The 13365-nt window shown below is 44.2% G+C and overlaps 1 protein-coding gene across 9 annotated transcripts in view; it reads right to left on the minus strand.

The window, feature by feature from the left end:
• Nucleotides 1-13012, minus strand: part of SLC4A7 (solute carrier family 4 member 7) — a 124435-nt gene extending 111423 nt beyond the window's left edge. For 3 of the 9 annotated variants that reach the window (XM_070777290.1, XM_070777286.1, XM_070777283.1), the window contains exon 1: nt 12722-13012. In XM_070777290.1, coding sequence (XP_070633391.1) covers nt 12722-12769 — 48 coding nt within the window. In that variant the 5' untranslated portion in view covers nt 12770-13012. Of the gene's footprint in view, nt 1-12063; nt 12192-12721 lie in introns of those variants that run through there. The other 6 variants (XM_070777285.1, XM_070777280.1, XM_070777291.1 and 3 more) reach the window with 4 other exon arrangements.
• Nucleotides 13013-13365: the final 353 nt, after the last annotated feature.

The raw sequence follows: 13365 nt of genomic DNA on the forward strand, positions 1-13365 counted from the left end.
ACACATGACCACTGGAAAAACCACAGCCTTGACTAGATGGACCTTTGTTGGCAAAGTAATGTCTCTGCTTTTCAATATACTATCTAGGTTGGTCATAACTTTCCTTCCAAGGAGTAAGCGTTTTTTAATTTCATGGCTGCAGTCACCATCTGCAGTGATTTTGGAGCCCAGAAAAATAAAGTCTGGCACTGTTTCCACTGTTTCCCCATCTATTTCCCATGAAGTGATGGGACCGGATGCCATGATCTTCGTTTTCTGAATGTTGAGCTTTAAGCCAACTTTTTCACTCTCCTCTTTCACTTTCATCAAGAGGCTTTTTAGTCCCTCTTCACTTTCTGCCATGTCCAGTTCTAGGATAGCCATATATCACCTTTTAAATGTTTTGTCAAATGGTTAAAATTATTTAAAGAAAAACAACTATATTAGGCTTTAAACTTCTCAACATTTTGCCCAGATATAATTATATTCTTTAAATTTGTGACTTAAGGCAACTTGTGAGTTAAGAGGGGGAAAAAATAATGTGTGTGTGTGTATATATATATATATATATATATATATATATATATATAGGCTTCTGTCCCAGGTTCCTGAAAAAGAACTCCTAAAACACTTGTAATTTCCTAACTGATGAGAGTACTAGGAACATCTTTTGTTCTAACATTTGGTCTTTGACCCCGGTTTCTGACACAGGTCTCCTAAGTCCCTTGGAATTTCCTGGGTGAGAACAGGGCTGCACAGCAGGAGGTGGAGTGGGGAAGGTTCTTCATCCTTCTCTCTCATCAGTATTTACAGCCACTCCCCATCACTTGCCTGAGCTCTGCCTCCTATCGGATCAGTGGCAGCATAATAAATCTAATGTCCTTGAATCATCCCACAGCCATCCCACCCACCCCACCCCCACCTTCCCTGTCCATGGAAAGACTGTCTTCCGTGAAACCAGTCCCTGGTGCCACAAATGTCAGGGACCACTGGTTTATCACATCCTTTCATAATCAACTGGTAAATAGTAAGTAAAGAGATTTCCTGACTTCTGTGAGCCACTCCCGAAAATTAATCAGCTCCAAAGAGGGAACTTCTGATTTACAGGCGACAGAAGCCCAAGGGGCCCTGGGGTGGGGGAGGAGCCTTGTATTCCATTATGGGATCTGACAGCATCTCCAGGGGCACAGAACCGAGCGGGATGACAGGACACTGAGCTGCCGTCACAGAGTGCATGTGACAACAGGCACGTGTGGGAGCAACCCGCACCTCTGAGGTCAGCCCTGCTGCGAGGGTGAACATATGTTCAAAGTGAACGTCGGAGGAAAACCAAGTTTTTCCTAACACATAATCCCTCCCCACAGAGCTAAACAGAATCTCTCAACGTCAGGGTTTAAGGACAGCTAAGACATTCTATGTGTTCAATCAATCTGTACACTAACTCTTTTACAATTTTGTTACATGAGATATTTTTAAAAACACAGGATAATTATTCACAACAAGTTTCCAAGGTCACATTCAGCATTTTATATAGTATATTCTTATCTCTAATCATGAAAAACCCCTCTAAGTATTGTAATATCAATTTTACAGATGAGAAAAATGAGATTCAAAGATGGCAGCTGCCCCGAGGCCACCTGGTGGCAGGTCGGGGACAGGTAACCCACCTGTGTTTGAACCACAAGCAGTACCTGTTACTAAAGTTAAGCCACTTCCAAATTTTACCTTGTTCTGAAAAAGAGGTTTAGAGCTTGTGGTTATTTAGTGACTTTCTTATTACTGAATATAAACGGCTCAATAAAATAAAATGAAAGACCAAATGAAGGCCAACGTTAGTCTGAATGAATCCCTTATTCGAAGTTGGCCAAATATAAATAGGCTCATAACAGAACCTTATCCTGAGGATACTGCTAATGGCACGTGCAGAAATGGAAAAGGAAGTTCCTCCTGAACATATTATGAGGTCATCTGGGAACAATTAAAGGAAAACAAAAATAAATACAGAATATAAAGGACTCTGAGTCAACGCACTGGTTAGTTATAGCACCTGTATAAACAGTAAACCAAGGGCTGCAAAGTTAGGAGACAGAGCCCGGAAAAGAGGAAGGTCCACTGAGGGTCCATGAACCTCAAAATTACCAAAATAAAAGCACATGAGGAAAAAATTCTATTAATGTAAGTAGTAATTTAAAGAATTCACACAAATAGCCAATTTTATACCAATACATATAGTAGTTGGGATCTTTCCTGTAGCTCAGATGGTAAAGAATCTGCCTACAATGCAGGAGACCTGGGTTCGATCCCTGGGTCAGAAAAATCCTCTGGAGAATGGCAACCCACTCCAGTATTCTTGCTGGGAGAATCCCATGCACAGAGGAGCCCGGCAGGCCACAGTCGGACACGACTGAGCGACTGACACTGCCCCTGCTATACACTAGCTGGGGCTTCCCCAGTGGCGCTGCGGTAAAGAATCCGCCTGCTAAAGCAGGAGACATAAGAGACTATGGGTTCAATCCCTGGGTCAGGAAGATCCCCTGGAGAAGGGCACAGCAGCCCACTCCAGTATTCTTGCCTGGGAAACCCCATGGACAGAGGAGCCTGGTGGGCTACAGTCCACAGGGTCGCAGAGTTGGACACGACTGGGCACATATGAGTATATGAAGTAGCTAATACCGTATCTGGGGTGAGATCCCTTTTCTTGCTATTGGCTATAATCTTACACTTTGAAAGTCACTGTTTTCACGAAGCAAATATTGAAAGAAATAATATACAAGTAAGAGACTCACTGTTTTCCAATAATCAATATAAATGTATTTCAAACTTCTAAAAATATCCTAAGAGTCATAAAACTTTCATTTTAATGATGCTTAATGCATACTTGCCAAAAATCCTAGCTCAGGTTTTAAAAAAATGGTAGGCACTCTTACTCTGAGATCAATCCAAACTATTTATTCAATATTCCCACTCAACAGAACCAAGGAAAGGAACATTCTATTCTCTTCTACTGGTAGCTGCATAAAGCAAAGTAGGAGCCTTTTTCTTAATGGTAACACCATAAGTAAAGTAAACAGAATTTATTAATTTACTGATTAAACAATTAACTAGAAATATATTCAGCTTCAAATCTCTGAGTTCATGGTATTATCCTAACATTCATTCATTGAACAAATATTCATTGATAGCCTTCTACAGAAACCCTCTCTGCCTGTGAGTTCACATGTATAACAGGAATCAGTTCAGTTCAGTCACTCAGTCGTATCTGACTCTTTGTGACTCCACGAACTGCAGCATGCCAGGATTCCCTGTCCATCACCAACTCCTGGAGCTTGCTCAAACTCATGTCCATCGAGACAGAGCTGCTACCATCTCATCCCTCTGTCATCCTTTTCTCCTCCTGCCTTCAATCTTTACCAGCATCAGGGTCTTTTCCAATGAGTCAGTTCTTCACATCAGGTGGCCAAAGTATTTGAGCTTCAGCGTCAGCAGCAGTCCTTCTAATGAATATTCAGGACTGTTCCTTTAGGATGGACTGGTTGGATCTGCTTGCAATCCAAGGGACTCTCAAGAGTCTTCTCCAACACCACAGTTCAAAAGCATCAATTCTTCAGCGCTCAGCTTTCTTTATAGTCCAACTCTCACAACCATACATGAGTACTGCAGAAACCACAGCTTTGACTAGGCAGACCTTTGTCAGCAAAATAATGTTTCTGCTTTTTAATATGCTCTCTAGGTCAGTCATAGCTTTTCTTCCAAGGAGCAAGCATCTTTTAATTTCATGGCTACAGTCACCATCTGCAGTGATTTTGAAGCCCAGGAAAATAGTCTGTCACTGTTTCCATTGTTTCCCCATCTATTTGCCATGAAGTGATGGGACCAGATGCCATGATCTTCATTTTTTGAATGTTGAGTTTTAAGTCAGCTTCTTCACTCTCCTCTTTCACTTTCATCAACAGGCTCTTTAGTTCCTCTTTACTTTCTGCCATAAGGGTGGTGTTATCTGCATATCTGAGGTTATTGATATTTCTCCTGGCAATCTTGATTACAGCTCTTGCTTCATCCAGCCTGGCATTTCTCATGATGTACTCTGCATATGAGTTAAATAAGCAAGGTGACAATATATAGCCTTGACATACTACTCTCCTGATTTGGAATCAGTCTGTTGTTCCATGTTCGGTTCTAACTGTTGCTTCTTGACCTGCATACAGATTTCTCAGGAGACAGGTCAGATGGTCTGGTATTCCCATCTCTTTCAGAATTTCCCACAGTTTGTTGTGATCCACACAGTCAAAGGCTTTGGTATAGTCAATAAAGCAGAAGCAGATGTTTTTCTGGAACTCTCTTGCTTTTTCTATGATCCAGTGGATGTTGGCAATTTGATCTCTGGTTCCTCTGCCTCTTCTAAATCCAGCTTGAACATATGGAAGTTCTCGGTTCACATACTGTTGAAGCCTCACTTGGAGAATTTTGAGCATTACTTTCTAGCATGTGAGATGAATGCAATTGTGTGGTAGTTTGAACATTCTTCGGCATTGCCTTTCTTTGGGATTGGAATGAAAACTGACCTTTTCCAGTCTGTGGCCACTGCTGAGTTTTCCAAATATGCTGGCATATTGAGTGAAGCACTTTCATAGCATCACCTTTTAGGATTTGAAATAGCTCAACTGGAATTCCATCACCTCCACTAGCTTTGTTCGTAGCAATGCTTTCTTAGGTCTACTTAACGGGAATAGTAAGTCATTTAAAGATGCCCCCAAAAACGCATGGCTCAAACTAGGCTTTCTCTAAAAAGTCCGTGACCAGTTCTTCACCAACTTAGCCACAGCAAAAACAAAACCAGAAGTCCTAGATGAGTGATTTTACATCAATGTGACAAAAATGACATCCTTCCCCCACCAGTGCTGCAGCTGGAGGGAGAGAGAGCAGAATCTTCAGTGGAGTTTCCATGCTTCATCTGAGGTGCTATAGTCTCAGAACATCACTGAGGTGTACACTCAAATGGAAATATAAAAATACCTTCAGGAGCGGCACTCTCCTTTCCAAATTACTGGCTTCTGAAAGCTAGCTAAGTGGAAATCATTCCTTGGGTCTTATGTTTAACTAAGAATTTAAATGCAGGGCAAGAAATTTCACACAGAACACACACGACAGGAGGAGGAATCGACAGGAGGAGGAACTGCAGTTACAGAGGCGTTCTCCCAGGGCACGGCCACGGGGCGCAGCCCAGGAGACGCCAGTCACCCAGCACTCACAGCAAACTCAGAGCAGCAGTGTGAGCGGCCCCCTGCGACTGGGCCACAGGAAGCTCAACAGACGTCAGCTGGGTATTGTTTTCTCCTTCATTCTCACCCACTTTTCTTCCCATTTTTCCCTTCCCTCTGGAGTCACAGGGGACTAAGTCACCTGGCTTCCATGGTAGAGCCTCTAGCTGGCTTAGACCCTCCTAAGCTCCGACTCAAGAAGGAGAGAACTAAATAACTTTTTTTAACATATATGATCTTCAATCAAAGGGAAGTATAAAAACCACAAAGGAAAAGTCTAAGTTCACACCCACAAAACCATACAGCTACTTGCTTACATGTAAGGCACATTCATTTGTAACAGCAACACTCTCAGTCTCTCCCCACTTCCTACCTTCCACTGACTCCTCACTAATTTAAATCCCTGGATAGAAAGAAGCTGAAAGGGAGAGAGGATCAGGACATCAGTAACAAACAAACTCAAAAATTCCAAGGGATTTGAGCATTCAATATCATAATTGGGCATGTAATGTGTGATTTTACTGATAGACATTTATTGTTAAGTGGTACCTTTATAACATGAAAAATTAAGTAGTTCATAATGTATTAGACTATATCGACAGATATACAACTCTTTCTCATGAAATAACTAGATAGGGATGTCAACCCATGACATAAAACACTATAAGAAATCATCCTATTTTCCTGAATATGTTTGCATGGTTCAAAAATCAAAACCACACTGAAAGGTACACAGTGAAGCTTTGTTCCCTCTCTGGTCTCAAGTCCTGTTCCTTCATACCCTGAATGGCCGTCATTTTTACTAGTTTTTTGATAACCTTTCCAGTGTATTTATACAAATACTAGTAAGTACAGATGAAGTGGAAGTCGCTTAGCTGTGTCACTCTTTGCAACTCCATGGACTATACAGTCCATGGAATTCTCCAGGCCAAAATACTGGAGTGAGTAGCCTTTCCCTTCTCCAGGGGATCTTCCCAACCCAGGGATCGAACCCAGGTCTCAGGCATTGCAGGTGGATTCTTTACCAGCTAAGCCACGAGGGAAGCCCGTAAGTACAATATACATTCTTTATTATGCTCCTTAGAGAAAAGGCATGAAATAGTATCTTCTGACCCACACCTTGATTTTTTAAAATCAATTTATTTGCGAGATCCCTCCACATCAGTACAAAAAGCTCCTCCTCATTCATTTTTCACAGCTGTGGTAACCTACTGTGTGGCTGGAGCATAATTTATTCAACCAGGGCCCTTTCTTGTTGCTGCCAAAGCAACAAGTGTATCACCTCCCTAGGTGATACACTTTCCAAATCTCTCCTGTTACTGTAACAAAGTGAATTACAAACACCACAGGATTTGCTTCCTTAGCCCTACAATAACACTATATAATAATAATATTAGTGACCTGCTCTCTGAGGGCCGCCCCCCGCACTGTGCAGCGTGGTTTCCCCCCTAGAGACAGGACCTGCGCCCGGGCAGTGGGAGCACTGCGCCCTAACACTGGGCCCCAGGGAAGCCCCGGTGACCTCCTGTGCACATTCTGTAAGAACCGTCAGGAATTCCTACCTCACGTGGCTGCATTCTCTCCCCATTAAAGCTGAATGTCTTTATTACAGGATTTCTCAGAGTCTCTAATTAATCACTGTGAATCTCCCAGAAGTACAGCCTGTGACATTTCCCAAACTTGATTTGGCTACAAAATGGTTCTTTTGCAGAACCTTCTACAGGTACACAGGATTCTAGAAAATAAACTTTAGCAAACACTGGGGTGAATTTAATAATCAGTCAGCTAGTTAAGCAAAACATAAACCTATGAACTTTCAAGAAAGGCACAAAACCAAGCTGAGCTAATTTTTAGACTAGGCCTTGGCTGTTTTTCGAATTATAAAGTCCGTTGAAATCTAAATATAAGCTATTTGACCCTCTTCTAGAAAGTAACACACACAAGCTTAAATTTTTTCAGTTCCTGTGGATTCAAGGACCCCAGAGGCACTTCCACAGTCCCCATGGGCATATCTATTTTAGAAGCAATTTTAAATAGACTGCTGTATTTCTATGGCACCATTAATACCCAACGCTAGGACAGAACTCAGGGTACTTTTCACACAACGCTAATAAAAAAATAGCAGAAAATTCACTCTGACGTGCTCCTTGGTGCAAGTGAATAAAGCATACTCAAAGGGATCATATTTAACAATCAATGACATCACGAAAACTAAATTCTATTAAATAACTGTGGGACATACTGATATTACAAGCAGTTGTGGTCTGATTTTTACAAGTGTCTCTTATTGTAAAAAAGTAGTTAACAGAATTAAGAAATTTGGCCTTTAATTCATCTTATACAGTATGTAATCTTTTCTGTGATTTTAAAAACACGAAACATTTTAGACAGTTGTATCTACTAGAAATAAAATTCTGCTGCACATCTGAACGTGACTTTGTAAATGCCCAGGAGAAACAAAGAGAATTCTGTGCTTTTTAAATGCAGAGCAAAGAATTCCCAAGCATGATTACAGTCTAGCAGCAGAAATGATTAGGAGAGAAGAGGTATTGCTATTACATTGAAAGGTGATACAGGCAAGGCCACCACGGTTGGTTTGAGGTGATTCAGAAGGGTGCCGGCAGGAGAGAACCAGCAGAGGCTGAAGCCAGCCCAAGCTCCTCTCATCAAGCCTGATGCTAAGGTTGCAATTTAGACAAACGCAGCCCTGTAATACCCTCTGCCCTCCCTTCCCTGACACTTCCTCCCCCCAGAACCCCACCCACTCAAGGCAAGTATTAAAAAGTGCTAAAATTTTGAAAAAGACATGTTTTCTAGATCAGTAACCCAGCGGCCAAAGCATAGTAAAATGGGAACTTCTAATTTAAATTCTTATCAAAAATTTGTTTCTAAATGATTTATTTGAACAGAAACAGCCCCACTACTACTACGGAACTCAAAGGGAAGAGAGTCCACTATGCATACATTTGTTTTATTCCCTTTTTTTTTTTTGGTTATTGTTGAATATATTAATTCCTAAAGTGAGAGGAATTCTGTGTAAGTATTGTCAGTATTTTAACAGAATAAAGAGTAGTATTAGGCTGAAAATATTCTGTATATAAAAGAACATGTACCAAACACAAAAGCATCAAGTGTTAACTACATATTACGGGAAATTGAGAAAAAATGATTTTGAGTGTCATCTTTTCCCTTCTCATGCTCTGCATGAGTATAGGCATCTTGCACATTATGAATCCATTTTCAAAGATACATCCACTTCCCAAGTTCCTAATGAGAGATGATATACAAGTCAAGAGCTCTCCAAATCGAGCAATCTGACAAAAAGGAGCAATGCGGCCCTAGAATCCAGGAAGGAGAACGCTACACTGCCTGACGCGTGAGAAGGATGAGACCCAAATGACACTAGTCGGCACAACACTCTACAAAGAAAAAGAAAGGATATTTAAAATATTAGTGCATCTTCTTCTACTTTGTTATGAAAGAATTGTGTTTCACCATTCACTGTAGTATTTATTGCTCTAAATCAACGTATTAAAATTCACACTATGGCTAAAGAAAACTTGAAACACTTAAAAATATGCTTGAAATAGCCAAACTAGAACTTTTCTGTACCAGCATATCAGCTCCAGATAAAAATGCAAATCTATATCATAATCTCATTATGTTCCTAAATAAAGCAAGCACTGAAAACATGTTTGGCCACTCTGGTTTTAAACAGTCAATGAAAAGCATTCAGCCATGGAAGCAGAGTCAGGAACTTCGGAATCCGTCTCCAGTCTAGTCTGCTGGCCCTCTGCCTTCAGCAGACCGCCAGCAGCAGCACCGCCAAATACTGTCAGGACACCACGCCACCACAGATCCCTTGATGGTGTATCATCATTATACAGCTGACCCTTGAACAATCCATGTGGATTTCTGTCCAAGAAATACATATCACAGTTCTGCACAATCCACAGGCAGTTGAATCTGTGGACGTGGAACTGCAGATACGGAGGATTTTTGACTGCATGGAGGGTCGGCACTCCTAATCTCTGTGCTGTTCAAGGGTCAGGTGCGGTTACAAATAATCCTGAAAGTCTCCCTAACTTGTAAAATTCAATGAGTATTACTCAACAAAATACATGAAGTTGACTGCTAACAAAAACAGAGGCAACCTTCACTGTAAGTTATAATGTTGGTATAGCTACCCAGTTTGTAAAGGAACCAAAAATTCTCATGTTCACAGGAGGGCTTAAAAAAGAGGGGGAAGTAGCTGACTGATCTTTACACATATAAAAACTGATGTTCATTGTAAAACTGAAAACAGTGTATGCATAAAAGTGGTAACTACAGAAGAAGTAGTAATCAGTAAGAGGAAGCTATCATGGAAATCAAAAGCCGCACTGAATAATCTATCATTTTAACCCTATGAATCACCTGTATGCTCCTTGATATAAAAGACCCATTTTGTGAGCTGCAGATGCTATCCAATTTAAGATCACATCTGTACAAAATACACTAAGAAAGAAAGGAAAGGAAAGTGGAAGAAAAACAACCCGTTACAGGATGTTGACAAGTATCAGTACCAAGGTTTTAGCACACCACATACCACTAAAACAACACACCAGGTTCCTTCAACACCACCCTACTCTGGCTTTCGATTTTAACCTACGCAAGTAACTGCAGTCAAGTGTAACAAAACACTATTTTCATATCTTAAGTTCTCTTAGGAGAAAACCAGTATACTTACCAGGCTCAGCTACCACATAAAGCAATTCAATCCAACTCCAGTGTCCTACGGTTTCAGGTGAACTGAAGACAGATTTGTTATTTCTCCCTTTATCACACCTCCACGGATGGAGACCCAGAGACACCAACTACAAGGCCAAAGGGGAACTGAAAGCCTTATCATGTGCCTGGGGTGCATGATATCCCTAGAGCTATCCAGAGAGCTCCCCAGAGACTGCACACTTACAGACCTGTCAATCACCTCTACTACCAATCACCTCTGAAGTCATACCAGGTTGTTAATATCTCTCATTTCTACTAACAACTGCTTTCCTAAAAGTATTTCTCACAGGCTCATGAATGTATTTTAACTGGCACTCACTGATGGAATTAGCACGAATGCAAATACTACCATTGTATTCACTACACTTGCCAAAATAAACTGAGACTAGAGCTCTGCCCACCTTGTCTGACTGCATCCGCAGTGCCTGTACCTAGGAGATACTTAATCGAAATGCTGTAAATTGGATGAACTTAGCTAACAAGTAACAGAATTCTGTTAAATCACGTACTGTTTACAAGAAGAACATTTGCTAAAACCTGGGAACCTTCTAACAGTGCTATCTGTTGTAACAGGATCTAACAGGATGATGAGTTTTTCTAATAAAGCAAACAAAAGTTGCAGAAAAAGTCAGACACGACTGAGCACACAAGCAAAACAAAAATTGCTTTTTTTTTTTTTCCTATTAAGATAAATGACTTTCCTCTGTATCCCAAAACCATACTCAATGAAAATTATAGAATTTTAAGAGAAGAAAGCTTGGAGCCTAAGTTATGAAACAGATGGGCTCCAATTTCAGAGTAACATAAACTGCTATCAATTCATTCAAAAATTTTTGCATAATTACATACTTAAGATGGCATTTTAGGAATAATCATTTTATTCTACTTTTTTTTTTTTTTTTTTTACTATGCTAAGCAGTTGGTTAGGCATTAGAGAAGTTACAACTGACAAATATAAGCTTCCACTTTTTCAACTTTCATTTACCAGAGGAAAATCGATGAGGAAAGCGTTAACTCTGTCAATGCAAACAGTTCCTCTCTTCCCAGTTTTCAAGTAACAGTGTTCTCTACTAACTTAAACCAACAATTTTCCTGCCCTCTCATTCTATTTTTAGATTGTGATAGGTTATCATCTTTGATTTACATTATCAATGTGTATATGGCTACTGCAGCCAAGTCTTCTCTTCCCAAGGCTTAGGAGGCATACACTTCCAAAGTGCTCCCCTGCCAAGTCATTAATAACAGCGTTTGATAATCCCCCTGTCCTCTGTCTCCCTTCACTTGAGCAGAGCTGTTTCTGTCTCCGTTGGATATTACAGAATGGGTTCCCAGTGTTATCACAATGAATGAAGGATTTGGTAAGGCAATGCATTATCACAGGCTTCCTTTGCTAGCTAAGAAGATAATATTCAAGAACACATCAGTTTCTCTCCAGCTTTAAGAAAACGCTGAGGCTCTTTACCGCTCTGAACTAAAAGTCTGGAAATGATAAATTTAAGAACAGCCAAGTGCATCTGATACATGCTATTAGAGGTGCTAAGCAATACATCTAAAACGAGCTTATTCAAAGGCCACACAAAGAAGTACAATAGATTCCTTAGGACGGACAAGTTTCCAGGATTCTACTACCATCAGCGCCAGTGATCTTCCAAAAACCACTGCTAAATAACTTCACTGTCTGGATACGTTTTCTCCATGTTTTGAGAAGGCATAGGTGAACACGCTGAAATGATGAGTGGCTACTCTCCAGGGCCTTACAATCTCTAAAAGGACGGGGAGGTGGAAGGGGGTGGAATAAGTGAAATTCTTGAATAAGAATACCATGAAAAGCAATTTTCCTGTTAGTTGTGAAAGACTGGAAAATTTTTCACTGCAACCTTTCCTCCTTTGCTGGAAGTAGGAAAATTTCTAACACCTCTCTGCCCTTTGAGTCACAGCCGTGGGGACCTGTGCATCCCCCACGAAAGCAGGAAGTCGGTTTCTCTAGTCTAGGCCCGTCGGGTATCCCAAACTTGAAGGCAAAACTTCTGAAAGCCCACCCCCGACCGCCGCTCACCCGAGACCACTGCGAGCTCCAGCGTAAACGCGCTCTTGCTGGGAAGGAGTAGCGCGCAGGGCTCGCTCGGAACACCTTCCTCTCCACGTTTGGCCGGTGGCAAGAGGGCACTCGGGTTCTCGCCAGAAGTGGAGGCGGCGCACCGGGCAGATCAGCTGCGAGAGGAACCGTGGCCGCCAAAGGCGGGCGGCTCGTCCACGCGGCCGGAGAAGTCCCGAAACAAAGCGCACGGCTTGCGGGCGGTGGGCAGACGGGGAGCTTCACCAGCTCCTCACCGCGGCCTGCGGCGTCGCCAGGTGGGGTCGCGCGCCTCCCGGGGGAGGGTGGGTTTCCGAGGGTCTGACCGGCGCCGAGATCATCGGAAGCGAGCCCCGGGAGGAGAGAAGGCCGGGAGGGAGAGGCGAACGCCGCGGGGCGAAGGCGGCGCCTGCCGGGCTGCTGGGCCCCCGGGACGTGCTGCCGGCCCCGCTCCGGCCTCCCCAGCGCCGCCCGCCCGCCCCCCGCCCCAGGCAGCCACACAAAGGGGCGGCCGGGCGCGCCGGCCGCGGCGGCGGCGGGGCCGGACCCGGGACAGCGGCCGCCCCGCCGCGCCCCCACCTTTGTCCGCCGCGTCCCGCGCCCCCGCCGAAGAGCCCGCCGCCAGCATCCTGCCAGTTACCCGGGTGAGGAGCGGTCTCATCTGCTCGCCGGTCCCGTCCGCCTCCATGGTCTGCCGTCCAGTCCGCTGCGCGGCCGCTCCGCTGTTGCCCCGTGCGCTCCGCCCGCCGCCTAGAGCCCGGCGCGCGAGGGGAAACGAACTTGCGCTCGTCCGCGAGGAGCGCGCGTGGGGCGAGCCTGCGCGCGAGACCGTAGCGCGTGCGCGGCGGCAGGCGGGCTGCCTCTCGCGGGGCCCGAGGCCGCAGCGGGTAACGTGGAGCGAGAACTGAGCCAGCCGCAGGCCCGGCGGGGAGGCGGGCGCCGCGGATGCGAGGGGCGGGGCCCGGCCGTGACGCGCCGCGCAGGCCCCGCCCGCGGCCTGCGGGCGCCGCGGGCCTCCGGGACGCGCGCCGGCCCCGCGGCCGGGCGCCGGAGGGGGGCGGGAAGAGGCGGGCGGCGCGCGGCGCCGCCCACCGGAGGCCCTCGGGGCTTCAAGATCATCTCCGCGCCGTGCCACCTCCTCGAGAGGCCTGCTCCTCTTTGTCAAATTTTTAGTGACCGAAGCTAAGCGTGTAGCTCATCTGTCCTCATCCGAGGTGGGGTGGGAGTCACCGCGGAGCCCACCTTCTAATCACGTTCCTCCCGGCGGGAGGGAAGAAGGTCGCC

This window comes from Bos indicus, chromosome 22 (genome assembly GCF_029378745.1).
Source record: "Bos indicus isolate NIAB-ARS_2022 breed Sahiwal x Tharparkar chromosome 22, NIAB-ARS_B.indTharparkar_mat_pri_1.0, whole genome shotgun sequence".
NCBI lineage: Eukaryota > Metazoa > Chordata > Mammalia > Artiodactyla > Bovidae > Bos > Bos indicus.